Source organism: Triturus cristatus, chromosome 2_1, assembly GCF_964204655.1.
Source record: "Triturus cristatus chromosome 2_1, aTriCri1.1, whole genome shotgun sequence".
In the NCBI taxonomy this organism is placed as follows: Eukaryota; Metazoa; Chordata; class Amphibia; order Caudata; family Salamandridae; genus Triturus; species Triturus cristatus.
Genome location: NC_140581.1, coordinates 740606368 through 740621905, shown reverse-complemented (window position 1 = coordinate 740621905; position 15538 = coordinate 740606368). Strand labels below are relative to the sequence as shown.

The window sequence follows — 15538 nt, the reverse complement described above, 5'->3', positions numbered from 1 at the left end:
GCCCTGCTGGGAGACTCCTTATTGTCCTGAGAGGGACCTGCTGCAGGCTAGAGACAGTCAAGACACGTGGCAGGAGGTGCGGGTGACTAAGTTCTTTCAGATATGCACTGCCCGAGAGGACAAAAGAAAACTCACCTACAATCAGATGGGGACGGACAGGTTTTTGGGGGATGATGTGACACCTCTCCACAGCCAATGGATGGACTTCAGATAAAGGGTGGCGCAGGAGAAGCTCTGGAGAGTAAATAGTCTGAGCACTGTGGTACCAGTGCGCTACGTAGAATTGGCCCCAGTGGGGTTAGAAGCTACTATGGCCTCTAGCCACCTTAGTCCAAGTCATAGGCAAATGCACCCACGGGATAGTGTAGGGAGAGATTTGGTACCCGGTCCCAGTCTCCATTGGCCAATCTGTTTGAAGGTGCCTCAGCGACCAAGTCTTGCAAATTACTCATAGCAGCTAACTATGCTGCACTACTATTGCTTCTGGTAGGCCCTGGAAGGAATCCTGCATTAAGGACCTGCTGATGGCCATGAGCGCTCAAGACGACAAGTCCCCTCGTTCTTCTAGATATTCCATGGATATGGATAAAGGCAGCACCATCCAGATGGGCATATCCCAGGATTTCCTGAACTGTTCTCAGAGAAAGCTGAGGTCAGCATGATCTGAACAGTTCTGAAAGAATGCCTTGCAGAAATACAGAACGATGTAACTGATTTGGAGGCAAGAGTGGGTGACATGGAACACTCTTTAGATGAATTTTCGAATTGGTGGACCTAGAGGACCAGGAGAATGTTGGGTTTGATTGTAGTAATAAACACCACATACATGATAGCCTCCCTATACACCCCAAACACACATCTGAAAAGCTTCATTAGATCATGTATAGCAGACATTCTAGAATATGCAGAGCGGTAAATCTTAAATGAAGGGGATCTCAACTTGATCATTGATAGCCACAGAAATTGCTTGAAACAGTGATATGATGGCGGGCGGCTAAGCATGGCTTCAAAGGTTAGCTGAGGGAGGTAGGCCTCCTGGATGTGTGGAGAAAAATGCACAGGGGAGTGGTTATATAAACCTGTTACTCCCATTGTCATAAGACCTTTGCTCTTCTAGACCACTTAATCATCAGCCCAAACCTTTCGGCACACACACAATGTATTGGCCTTCTTGCTATGTCAGACCATGCCTCCCTCACATTACAACTGAACGATCACCACACCCACTTTGTAATAGTTCATGGCAGTTGAGCGATTGATTTCCTTCTCCAGAACGGTCAGGGTGGATCCTAAGAAGGCTGTAGTTGGGACGATCTCTGACAATAACACCCCAGCCGTAAACCCAGCTACTCTCTAGGATACTATAAACGCAGTGCTCTGCGGGCTATTCATCTCAGACGTGGATTTATGCAATACTTTTTTATGTTATTCTATGGTGTTCTGTTTTGGAATATGCATTCAGTTCCTCGCCTGCCGGATGGCTGTAGGTGAGAGTATGTGTAAGCAATAGAAAATAATTTGTTTAAAAAAAAAAAAAAGCAGCTAAGCCTAATAGAATGCTCCAAAATTTACAGGAACTAAAATTAAAGAAACTCAAACACATAATTAAAACAGTAAAGTGAAAAATAAATTATTTCTTCACTTGTCTTTTTTCTATTTGCATTATTTTACCTTACAATGAAAAGTGACTGAAGCCAATAGGCTTTGCCCATGTTTCACAGTTATAAGCTGCAGGTAAATATGTTGACAAATACAACTTTCTGTTATGGTTTTGTTCTCTAATTTACTTTAGCTGATATCCTAAAATAATATGTATATTTGTGTGTGTTGTGGAGGCTGACTTGTGTCACAAACTTCTTTCACAGGCTTCAACGTACTCCTGTCAAGCTTCAGTGTTATGCCCTGGATACCCTGACATCCGCTAAGGAGTCTGTAGGATACGTAGTGCTTGATTTAAGAACTGCTCAAGAGAAGAAGCCGGTATTCTATTCAACTTAAAATTGTCAATTATATTGGATGTTTCTTTTACTAGTGCAAGTAATGCATGCAATGGTATTTCAGAAGCTGTGCATGTATAATAACTGTGGAATAATCCAGAAATCTGCTGCCATATTGTTTACCAGTTGTGTGCAACATTAGCCCCCAAGGGCAAAATCTATGTTAGATTTTTAATATATCCACATGGGGTAAGGTTGATATGTATATATGGCACAGATTTTGCACCTTGTTGCAAAATTCTGTCGAATTCCTCAAATAAAGGTACGTTCTGAAAACTTTACTGTTGTTTAGATGAAGATTGTTAGAGAACTGTATTTTTTCTTTTTAGTGTATAACCCCTTTAATGAACAAGCAATGTCAAATCCAATAGGTTTCTCCTTTGAGACCTATTGGCTATGCTAATTGCTTGTTGACACACTTCAAAGTCTCCCCGATGCTGGTCAGCATGGCTAAACATTAGAAAGAAACCTACAAAATGATGCAGCTGCTTACATTTTCAATTTAGTTAATCATCTTAGTAGGATTGGTAATTAAAAAAGAAAACAAAACCCACAAGTGTTTTTTTTTTTTTTGAAAGCGTAAAGATGCAAGTGGTAGCAATGAGGGATAGAAGCAACACTGGCCGTGGAAGCAACACTGGGGAGGGCAGAGGGCGGGCACGCAGAATTAACACGGAGTCCAGAGTATGGATTGGAGGCAACATGGAGGTTGAAGGGGAAGCAACACAAAGAGAAGGAGGGTGTGGGTGGGGAGAAGCACACGGTAATGCAACATGGAGGGAGCAGGGAGAAGCAGACATGTGACAGAGCAGCATGGTGTGCAGGGGAGAGCAGTATACAAAGGAGACCTCTCAAAAACACACACACACACACACACTCACTCACTCACTCACTTACTCACTCACTCACTCACTCACTCACTCACTCACTCACTCACTCACTCACTCACACACTCTCTTGTTGACTTCCTAACACAAAATAAGTAAGAAGTTCTTGGAAAGTGAGTAGTGGAAGCCGCAAAGTCAACCAATAAAAATGTAAAGAGGCAATGCTCCATGGTAGGGACAACCACACACACACACACTCTTGTTGACTTCCTAACACAAAATAAGTAAGAAGTTCTTGGAAAGTGAGTAGTGGAAGCCGCAAAGTCAACCAATAAAAATGTAAAGAGGCAATGCTCCATGGTAGGGACAACCACACACACACACACTCTTGTTGACTTCCTAACACAAAATAAGTAAGAAGTTCTTGGAAAGTGAGTAGTGGAAGCCGCAAAGTCAACCAATAAAAATGTAAAGAGGCAATGCTCCATGGTAGGGACAACCCCAAGATTGACAGGCTTAAGCATGAAAAAGAAATGGGTAAATGAGTGACAAGGAAAGCCAACCAATGGTAAGTAGTGTGTACGCTCTAAGCCCTTGTATGTTCATGATGAGCCACAAAACTTCCCACAACAGACAACACATGTGCTTTCTAGTAGGCTTTGACCTAAAATGCGTGCTCAGTGAGGTGATACAACCCTTCTTGCTTACTGAAGTTTTCCACCATATCTTGGTTTGGTTATTTAAGTATATAAAGCTCAGAAATAATGTAATGTGCATGCATATTTATAGAATATATTACGCTTACATTCCCACAGAGTTGAGCATGTTGAAAACGAGGAAAAAATATAATTTTTCTCTGTGCCCATTGTTCCATATTTTATGAAAGGCCATCTGATAGGGTGGAGTTGCCTTCATTTTTTTTAGCTTTGTTCGTAAATTTGAAACCTCTTTGCATGAAAGAGGGTGGACAGAAATAATTTGATTAAAAAACGCATGCAAGTTCAATTTTTTTTTAAAAGGTTGAGTATAATGAGTTATTATGCCCAAACTTGTAAAGATTGACATAAATGATATCCTCAATAGTTTTATTTTATTGCAGTCAGTGTGTCAACACATGAAATATAGAAAATTAAATCTTGATATTCCTTATAATAAACAAGCATTTGCAATGCAATCGGCCTCGCCTTTGGGACCTTATATGTATTTAGCTATGCAGCACATTAGCCTGGGTGCTGAAACATCTACTGTTCTTTAACATGGAGGTAAAGTAAGCACCAAACTGCGTGACACGCCAGGTATGGAAACACATGGAGAGAAATATTGCCTTTCAGCAGGAAATGGTATAGTCCAAAGCTCTGTTTGTAAAATAAAAACAGGGCCTTCGATGGTCATATCACTGAAAATACAAGATTTGAAAAAAATATTGTTGTCTACGGGTGCTTATGGAAGACCATTTCTATGGACTGGAATCTAGAAAATGCTATAGTGATTCTGGTATTTTACTGACCTCTGCTGGTAGTTTTCTATCAAGACAGTTGAATAGAGGCAGTTGAACAGAAAAAAAGGTCTCTAAGCTGAAGGACACAAGTCCTAATGCTGATCTGCAGAGCCACCAAAGTACATACACATATAAGTATATACTATAGTATAGATACTAAAGTATATGCAAGAGGTCTCGAATGCTCAACCTAAAAAGTAAAGTGAAGTTGTCTTGAAGTTAAACAGCGAAAGCCTAATTTTAAGTACCTTTAACAAATCGATTTAAAATATACTTGAAGCATATAATGCTTGGGGTTTTAGGTTAGGTTTGGGAAGAACAGTTTTCTTTCACTCAACAAGGTGCATTTATTATGCATGTAGAAAGACTGCGCTTGAAGATTGCAAAATGAGAAACTGCGCCAAAAATCTATAGCAGTTAGAATCCAACTTTTTGGCAACTCATGGAATCTTTCTCCGCACTTCACAAATGTGGATAATGCATAACCATACTATGTGTCTTGTTGGATCATGTCTCCAAGAAGGAGACTTCACTAATAATTGGTGCCAGTGTTCTTTCCGGTTATGAACCTGTTTCCTAAAATTAGGAACACTGACATTGGGAATGTGCCTACACCAGGCTGAAACGCCAATGAGAGGTTGATATTTGCATCTTTTGATATCTAAATCCTTTATTAATCTTGTGATAATTACATACTGGTCAAGGACAAAGCTTCTGTTCATGTTTCCTGCATTTTAAGTGGTAATCACTAATCTTAGAATACAACATTGTTTACTTCAAAAGGTTACCATGTACTTGACTAATACCTTACGAAGTTATTTTTCCTTTAAACCATTGCTTCTTTTAAATCTTTGAGTGATATTGTTGAAGCCATTGCTTTAATTTCTTTTAGCAACATGAGAGAGACTGAGACTGACTCCCACTTTGGGGACTTTCAGGAGGGCTGGTCCACGTAGTGTGTTTAGGTACTTTCGAGGGAGTGTCTCAAAAAACTAAAAGTGCAGTTATGTTTGACTCGGTCTGCTTTATAACCTACCCTACTATCAAAGAGTGCTAGGAGTTAGAATAGTAAATGCACTCTTCATTATGGTCAATGGCCGGTCCACATAATAATAGGGTTGCGTGTGTAGGTTTTGAGTAGTTGAGTGAGGTCACACTCCAGTTGGGATCCATGGTGTGTGTATGTATGTCCTGAAGTTATAGGATGTGCTATAGTGCTTACTGGTAGTCAGAGGTGCTGTCTCTCCTCCTTGTCCCCTGTACTACTCCTTACACTCCCCCTAGCCTGTGGAATCTATTCTAAAGTAAAGTGTGTATGCCTGATTGGGTCAAACATGAAGTTGAATAGCACAGGATGGAACATTTGTAAACCTTGGCCGTACTAAACCACTACCAGCAGGACAGCCTGAGGTCTGAAAAAACGGACTGTGGCTAATAACATTTGGCACACCTAAACAAAGAGATGAAGTGCATGCCATGCCCCACATACTTTTTCCTGTTCTTACTAACAACCCGGGATCCAGCAGCAGGCCGATTACACACAGGCTGTCACACAGGACGTCTGGTCCCAATATACACTTACAGAGTGACCATCTATCCTGGAAACTCGTTGCCATAAAGTTGTATAGTACCTAAAGTTAAAGCACCTTATAATCATAGCTCACCTACAAACATTCAGAGCTAACTTTAAATTTGATTGGTTATTTGGTTGGAAGGTACCTGCCACTGTTTCGTCATGTAAGCTGACCCATTCACATTTTATTTGAAAGAGCTCTATTGCACAAGTATTAAAAGTAAAGTTTATTTCCCTAGCAAGAATATTTTGTTTTCCTGAAAGAGTATGTTATATAATCTAGGAATGAAGACTAAAGTTTGTTGCAGCTTGAAGGAGACAATTGGCGGGGCAACATCAGTTGGTAGAGGTGGAATACAATCTCCGACTCATTTTTATCCTCAAGCTTACAATCAGCATGCACCATCAACTTTGTTCTTGAGGTGGCTCAACAGCTTGCAACTTAATCCACAACCCTTGATAGAAAAATGAAACAATAAATATGGAGAGATTCTTAAGTGATAATTGATGGCCAAACATCATCTTAGCTAGGTTGTATAGTTGCATAGAAAACCAAGCTGTTGAGTTTGTCAGTGAGGATCTGTTCCGTGTATTACAGTTCATACCCAGACCGGACAGATTACTTTATTAATTCTGACTTGATGGATGAAATTAAGTTACATCTACAGCAAAATCAAAATTCGCACAGTGGTACATTACAACATTGATCTTGTGCTTTGGGTTAAATTCCAGCAAGTAACAAGTACATTTTTTTTAAAGAATAGTCTAAAAGGAGGTTATTTCTTTTACAACAGCAATCGTTTTCATTTTATTTGCCACACCTTTAGCTCTTCGCACTGACCTCACCTCATACTCCAATACCCCTTCCACCAACAAGAAAGGTGATGGAGTTGGTATCCGTCTCAACCAGCAACTTTATCTATGCTATCTTAATACTAACACACTAGCCTGCACATCATCCTTCAATGCTATTGCACAGCATTTGCCTCACTAGCCAAAGTACCCTTTATTATTATCTGTCATCAACCAGAAGATGGCAGGCTTGGCAGTTCGGGCTGGACTGTTCCCATGAGGCACAGGGTCAGACTGATTTGCATATGGCCATGTCTGAACTGGGGTGGCAGAGTGGGCTAAAGAACGGTGATGGATTAAACCCAGATCAGTTGACTGGGGGTGAGTGCTTGCAATGTTCAACACTCCGTTCATCATTTCCTTTGGTTTTTGCTATCCACCAGAAGATACATATCAATTTCTTGAACTCGATGCAGTGCTTGACCTACTTCCTACCTCCAATTCAAATATCTTTCTTGGTAACTTTAACCTTATACTGAGAAACCTTCCACAATATACTGTCTTAGCTCATTTTCTTGCTGACTTCTTTTTAATAAACACACATCTCCAATCAACCAATCAACTCAGCAACCCCTAGATCGCATATTTATAACTCCTTAACCTACTCTATTTTGACCGTCATCCTATTACATTGAGATCATGACATAAAACATGCCAGCCAAAATTCCACTTGCACCTTCTCCTCCTAAAACTACATCTCCATTTCCATAAGAAAACACGTCTCTGACACTCTGCCAGACTTTCTTCACAAACCACGCAACGGTCTCATTCTGCTGTTGCTTTTCACATAATTTGATCTTTAGCTTCAGACATAGCTGCATTTTCAAACCCACAAAGGCTTCACTCCACTTCCCCGGGCCCACAGCTGCGCATCTCACCTGACCTTGGAACTCTAAAAACCAAGATGAAGGCCTTGCCCGGCATATGATGCAAGTCATAGATTACCACAATCCTATAGGAATGGGAACTAGCACTACATATTTTTTCGACTGCCTTATACAATGCCACATTATCCCAGTTTCAGACCCTGATCCATCTCTTCATATACAACCTCACAGTCTTGCTTGAACCTTCAACATACTCCGCTCTACCCCATACCCACCGATTACAGTATCAACCATATCCAGCAATGGCTTTGCCATCTATTTTCTTAAAAAATCAAAAACTCTTGTCACCTTCACCCCATACCAGAATGCACCTGTCTTCCCTCTAAAATCTACAACAATGTTTCCATTTGAACTCATTCCCATGATTAGAATTGTAGTTTTATTGTGTGCACTACCAGACTGTTTCAGCCATCAGAGCATTAAACTCTTATTAACTACTTATTTTTGTGTCTTAGTGTAGGAAACTGGGCTTTTGTTACAGTTGAGTATTTGTTGAGTATTTATGAGATCTCCTGATGCCAGGACTTCAGATTTCGGTGGACACAAAAGAAGGAGTGGACAAAGAAGACTGCTGACACGAGAACGGAGGAACACGAGTGACTTGGCGCCAACCCTGCCAGCCTGCCTGCTGCACCTGATGCTTGTTGAGCAAGCACCTTGTCCTGCCACTGTGCAGACTCCAAGAAACCTGCAGGGCTGCCAGTGCTTCACAAATTGCCAAAGAGACTTCCTTTGAATAGAGAAGCTACTCCCCTGCAGCCGCAGGCACCAAAGAAGCAAGACTATGTTCACTGACATGCCTCTCACCGGGACTACCGACGCAGCAACTGCCCAGGAAAAGGTAGTGCTCCCACAGGTCAGATTTGTCCGCCTTCCAAGTGTGGGGACAACAGAACCGACCAGACTTGCACAGTACCAATACCTGGGGTATTGGAACCCTTGCTGCAACCAAGGTTTGTTGTGTCCTGTTCGGACACCAACGCTGAGGAAGACCGGCCTGCACGTCGAGGGACTTCAGGGACAGTGAGACCCACAGAGTGTGGCCCAGCAGTCCTTCTGGCCCCTTTTCTGCAGAACAAAGAAAGCAGTGAGTCTTCAACTGCCTCCAGCCGATGCCTCAAAGTACCTTGGCACTCGCAAGTCACAGCCCGAGTCCAAGGGAGCTGACGGTGCCAATGGGGTCCCCAGACCCAGAAGAGCCGAGCCCATCCAGTTGCCACCTGCAGCCTCTTTCTGTAGGCCCCCTCCAGCCACAAGAGACTCCATTCCCAAACCTAACGGCAAAAGACACCACTGCACCCGAGCCCTACAGCCAAAGGAGAAGTGGACCAAGAGTGTCCCTAGGTGCCCAAGCATCTAAAGGGTCGAGCCCCCCTGTGGGTTCTCCCGGACTGGTCCCCCAGTCCCAGCTTGCAGCCTCTTTCAGACTGGACCGTTCCCCATTAAAGTGAATGGGACACCCGACACCGTAACACACCTCTGCACCCAGACGCCCCAGAGCCTCCTGATGTGACCTGTTAGTATGGCCTTGGACCTTGCCCCATACTCACCTTAAGTCCCGGAGAACAGTCCTGTAAGTCACTTTTAATTGCCTGAATACAGTACACGTTTTCCCCCATAGGATATAACATTACCGCTCCCAAATATTGCACTGTCAACTTTTGAAAATTGTAAAAATTCATAACTCGAGAAGTACCTACCTGATTCCGATGATCTTGGTATCTAAATTCATATGAAAGTATGTATTCATTTTATACATTGGTGTTGGGTTTCTTTATTGAGTATGTGTCTCATTTACTGCCTTTGTGTGTGCAATAAATGCTCAGCACTACCCTCTGATAAGCCTAACTGCTCACCCACACTACCACAAAAGAAAGCATTTGGGGTGGCATTTGTGCCTCTGTAATTCATTTGGGGTTTGCCTGGACTCTATACAGTGTACCTCCTTTTGGTCCACTATATAAAGAGCCAGCTTCCTACGCTTGCCTTTCTTTTTAATTACTCCCTCTCCACTAGTTGATTACCTATGTGTTCCAGTTCGGCAGTGATCCAAACTCTATTTAGAAAATCAACCTTCCTCTAGCTATTGTCCAGTATAGCAGCCTCACTTGTTCTTAAAAATACAAGAAAGACTGGTCTTCAATGATCTCTCACTATGCATACACTCCACTAATCTCCTCAACCCCCTACAATCAAGATTTTGTATAGAAAATTCCATTGAAATAGTTTCAACATGTAACTAATCTCCTCACTACTGCTGACCACATCCATCTCTCTTCAATCCTCATACTTCTAACAGCATTCTGCTGCCCTTGTTCTGTTGACACCTCCACACTTCTGTTCTCTCCTCACTCTCTTGGCATCAGTAGCCTAGTGAACACCCTTCATTACCTCCTATGTTTCCAGCTGCTCTTTTAAAGTCACTTGGAACTTCTACATTTGTACCCACTTCTCTCCCAGTGTCCCAATAGGATCAGTCTTTGAGCTTCGTCATTTCCCTTTTGTACACTACTACTTTTAGTGATGTAATTTCCTCTCTTGGTTTCTCAGATCACATTTATGCTGCTGAGACCCAGATTTTCTTCTCTTTTCCAGAGTATACACCTGACTTTCATGCATCTCTGACTGCCTTACAGCTGTCCATCGCTGGTGGCACTATGGTAATTGATGCTAAATTGTGCCTAACTTAAGTACTATTCTCCCACTCCTCCCTGGCCAACTCGGTTTATTTTCCCTCTGAAGCACTCATATTTGTTTAATCAACTAGGAACCATTGCATCCTCTTCAGCTCATCAGTGAAGAGGGAGTCTTTCATCACCAGCATAGACATAGCAGCATGATTCCAACTACATAAACACATGTAAATTTTGCTTCATGGTCCATTTAAATATTGTAATATCACTTAACTCGCTGTTTTCAAGTAGACTGGGCTACTGCAAAAGTGTACTGGTTTTCCTCTAATACTTCTACACAGTCCTAAACAAATCTTTGTAAACTGAACATTAAGGGGTCATTTATCATAGCGGGGGGGGGATCGCCACCGCCCGACTTGCTGTGATGATCCGCCCGCCAAAACACCCCGCCGGACGGCCATTTCCCCCCCGCCACATTAGCATGGCAGGGGGTACCGCGGCGGACGGAAAGACCGGCGCTTTTCCGCCGGCAGGCAATCGTCACGATTGTCTGCCGTGCGGAAAAGGCCCATAATATGGTGGCGGTGCCTTGCAGGCACCACTGTCCATATTATGATGTGTGTGGTGTGCTAGCATTCCCATGGCGGAGACTCCGCCATGGAAAGGCATGCAGAATTTACCACCAAAACAGCAAAAATCCAATAATTGGAACTAATCCAATAATTTGGATTTTAAATGTTTTAGTTATCACGGCTATCTGGTTGTGCTGGACTGGGTCAGAGTCAAAAGTTCAGACCTACCAAGATGGAGTGCGGGTTGGATACAAGGACCAGGTTTGTCCTGTTGGAAAATGTACATTCTAACTTAAACCAGTTCCACTGAGGAGCCTCAGGCGGAGATTTGCGTTGGCAGGGACCACGAGGAGACTGCTGTTGGCGTGGTCGCTGGTTGGATTTTTACCATGAGAAGATCGTTGTTGGTGCGAAGAAATGGTTGCTGGTTGGAGCTTCAGGCGTTGCAGACACTAAGAGCACCGTGCAGGCTAAGTCCAGAGGCTGTAGCTGAGGAGTCAGCGCTGGCAGCAGAATGCAGGTCCCGTATTCACCTCTGTGAAGTTCGCTCGTGTTAGCAAGGTGACCGGGAATGTTTTTATTTTTTACTCTTCTCTAGTGAAGAGCCTAGACCCCCAGAATTTTCACCTGGAGTCCAGTTCTAGCAGTTTTCAGTTAACATCCAAGGGTCCAGGACCTGGGGTCGCACCTTTTGAAGGTCAGGACTCACTCCAGCGGAGTCCAGCAGCGAGACTCAAGCAGGTCCAGTTGGTTTTCCTCAGCTGGGCAGTTACAGGGAAGACATCTGGAACCCTCTTGTGTCCTTGTGGCTAGAAACGTAGGCTAGCCAACTGACCCTTGGAGTCCCTTCTGGGTTCAAGGCAAACAGGTATAGTCTTCCTTCTTCAGACAACAGGGCAATCCTCCTGAATCCTCTCAGGCCCAGAAGTGTTCTGATGAGAGGTTCTGTGAGTGCCACTATTATAGCTAGTACCATCTTGAGTGTTGGTTAACCCCTTTGTATAACCCCAAAATGGTTCTGGTCTGTTCTTTCCTTTTCTGTGTGTTTGGCTCAAATCTGTCTAGGGAGACAAATTGCAGGCAGATCCAGATGTGGGAATCATTTGCCTGTGACATCTTAAGAAGTCAAAAAGGGGGTGGATACAGCACTCAGGTCCCCTTTGAAGCTCAGGAAGGGCTTAATACAACTCCCCAGGCCAGCCTGTTCAGAAGAAGAACATCTTTCCCCACACTGAAGGTCCTTTTGAGCCATTAACAGTCATGTGACTCTGGGCACTGGCAGAAAGGCACATTTGGTTTAGGCAGAAAAATGGCAACTTTCTAGAAGTGGCCTTTCAGAATTAAAAATCAGACTCTACCCTTAAAGAGGATTTTAAATTACAATTCAAATGAGTGGAAGACAAATTTTTCTATCTCCTCTCAAACTGAAGTCATTACTTATTAAATGTAATAAGGTAACCCAGTGTTTGTCTATGAGAGAGCTAGCTTTGCTACAGTCAAAAACTGCTATGGGGGATTTTTACTGTCAGGGCATGTATACTAATTTTTAATTGCCATCCAGCCAGCCCTATGAGTCGTTTTGGCCTACCTTATGGGCGACTTATAAGTATTACAATGGAAGATTAGACCTGGCAAAAAAGGTTTTTTTGCCAGGTTGGAATGGCTGTTTAAAACTGCACTACAGACTACAGTGGCAGGCTTTAGCCCTGTTTCACAGTGCTACTTTAGTGGGTGGCAAAATGAGTGCTTTCTAGGGACTTGTAAGTAAATTAAATGTGACATTTGTGTTTACTGATTTTACCAGCAGTTTACTACTGGCTAGGAGGTGTAAAGTGTGCAGATTCCTAAAAGCCAACTAAAACGGGTTCAGCAAAGGAAATCAAAAATCTGGGGTGATGCTGCAGAAAGGGCCAGGTCCAACATACAGTATGCAAGCAAATCAAATCCAAGAACTCCTATGCACCAAAAGATTCAATAGGTGTCATAATACACATCTGATCGACAAATAATATTTAAAAAATAATTTTCATGTTTTGAAATTACACAGTTGATGGAAGATATGCCATTTTCCACCATTTGACAGAGACATTCATGCCTTTTTGTGAACAACTTTTGTGAATAGCATCCACTTGTATTTCACTTTGAAATCCGTCATTTGTTATGCTTTTTTTTTTTAGCCTGATTTAGTTAAGATCATATGCATCGTTTTTTATTTTGTGAATTGCCTCGTTATTTTTTATTTTTTAAGTCTTTGAACGAGAAGGACATCATTTCTAACCATTTATATCAAGGCAGTTACAGTGTGGTTCATCCAATTTAATTTGTTGTGGAGGATCTCGGCACTTTTTTTATAACAGTTTCTTCATTCGGATAACTTCACAAGCCTTGTTTAGACTTTATTTTTAAGTTTTTCAGCTTTGTAAAATATTTAATTTTGTACCCCAAATCATTTGATATATTTTTTTTACATGTGAGCGTCTTCTCGACCTCCCACTCTTACTTTGTTGTTTGTCCTACAGCAATAATGCTAAGCCAGTTAATAGGTTTGTTAATGTGAAATCCTTTAGTATTGTCTGGGTTTTGGTAATTCAGTTTGGTAAATCATAAATTGAATCTTCAGTTTTTTTTCATTTGTTTCTGTAATATTCATTATATAAACCTTTCGTAGCCATGAAAACTGTAAAACTGAAACACATTTTTTACTGTACAGGCACCAAAATGGTATCCTCTGTTGAGCAGTAAATACACCAAATATAAACCTGAAATACAGATCACTATTGCTCTTGAAACTGATACGAAAGCTCTAGAGGATGGTTTTAAAGCTAAGGAGGCTCCCCCCAGGGATGGAAGAGGTATGCTAAATCATTGATTGTTTTTTGCTTGCTTGAGCTAAAAGAATGTCACAGTGCAATATATGCTCATAAATGACAAGACTTTGAATTACTTGATAACTGTTTTAATTGTGCTGAGTGAATGCCTTTTTGAGTGTTTCTAGCTCAAGCTCTATTTTGGCCCACCATTTGTACAACCTCCACCACCGTAAATGTTTTAAAATGTTATTTTCTAAATATGGCCAAACTTGTTTCAAAATAATTAAAAGATGACTTTATCCTCTGCCCAATGAAAGATCAGATTAAGTGTTTGAGAGTGAGCAGGGGTGTTATTTTTTTTAGTTTTTTTGTTTAAAGATGGATTTAATTAACATTATGTTGGCATGTTGTTTTTTAAAACGGGAATTGCAATTAAATAGTTTGTGAAGGCAGGACAAAATTCTATCAGACTGCATGAACCTATTAGATGATCATCCCAGCATTAAGCCTGGGCAAAGCACTACGCTACGCTCGCGTAGTTTGCGAAGATTGCGCTACTTCGCACTACGCGAATTGCACGTAGCACAGTGCGAACACGCGTAGCGTAGTGTTGCGTAGTGCAGCGGTCATTTTTTGCTTGCTCGCGGTCCTCAACGTCAAGTTGGCGACCGCGAGCAAGCAAAATGACATCCCGGCGAGACTTTTTTCTCGTTCGCGATCAGCAACATCAAGTTGGCGATCGCGAGCGTGGAAAATAAACCTCCCGGCGAGATTCACAACGCGAGGAGGTCAGGTTTCTCATTGCGAGTGGTCGCGTATGCTCGCGACCGCTCGCGATGAGAAACTACCAGTCCGCGTCGAGAAAGCTGCTGCTCGAGGAAAAATCTACTCGAGCGGCAGAAAACTACAGCTCGCACTGTGCAAGATGCCGTTTTCAATGATTGCACAGTGCCGGTTGCTTGTCCGCACTGTGCAATCATTGAAAACGACATCTTGCACAGTGCGAACAGGGTACTACGCAGTTCGCGAAGTGCTACGCGTAGCTTGCAAAGTGCACTTTGCGTAGCTTCGCGTAGTGCTACTTCGCGAACTACGCCCAGGGTTACCCAGCATAACATCCAACACCATCAGTGACTAGGAGCAGGATTCTGATAACAAGGAACAGACAAAAGAAAATCTCCCCTCTACTGCTAACTACTAAAAAGAGAAAAACGCCATGGAAGACAAAAACCATCATCTCGGTAAAAAGGGCACTAAATTGAAAATATCCCTGTTGAAATGTAATCTGGTGAAGGAACAGCAAGACAAAGTCAGGAAATTGCGCAAAGAGTGCAAGAGGGCACTGTGGTTGGCCAAGAAACAGCACTCAGACATATTCTGGGCATTAATTGTGCTCTATTCATGCAACTCTAGAGCCTTCTGGAAAATAATTCATGGGCTAAAGATCTCACTGCAGTTTTGGGGCCAATAAAAGCGAGGAGGTATGGTCCCAGCACCTGCGAAAACATTACTCAGCAATAGAAGAAGCCAAAGGGTCCTATCGAACTTGCGGCAGCCTCCCGACCCAAAAATATTAAGCAAGACACCCAGACCTGCAGGGCCCCCAGTGAGATGTAAATTTGATACTTGTATAGCGCACTACTCACCTGCAAGGGTCTCAAGGCGCTTGTACGAATACCGCTGTGGAACCCATCCTGGCTTTCCCTGTGAGGTGTCCACTCCTGGGCACCCCCAAGTTGGAGGCCAGGCATCCTTAGCGTTGTGGGGGCCGTTGTGGAGATTAAGCAAGCTATTGCCCAGAGTTGCAGAGTGGGACTCCATGATTGGAATAGGCACCGAGGCGAGAATTATCAGGTCCGTGGAATTTTTTTTTAGCCCAAGACCCGCCG

General features: G+C 42.6%; 1 protein-coding gene across 1 annotated transcript in view; it reads left to right on the top strand.

Moving 5' to 3' along the window:
* The window catches only part of CEP120 (centrosomal protein 120), a 417274-nt gene that overhangs the window by 51721 nt on the left and 350015 nt on the right, over window positions 1-15538 (top strand). Inside the window, exons 3-4 of the mRNA XM_085632676.1 lie at window positions 1866-1980; window positions 13550-13691. Coding sequence (XP_085488802.1) covers window positions 1866-1980; window positions 13550-13691 — 257 coding nt within the window. The remainder of the gene's footprint in view (window positions 1-1865; window positions 1981-13549; window positions 13692-15538) is intronic.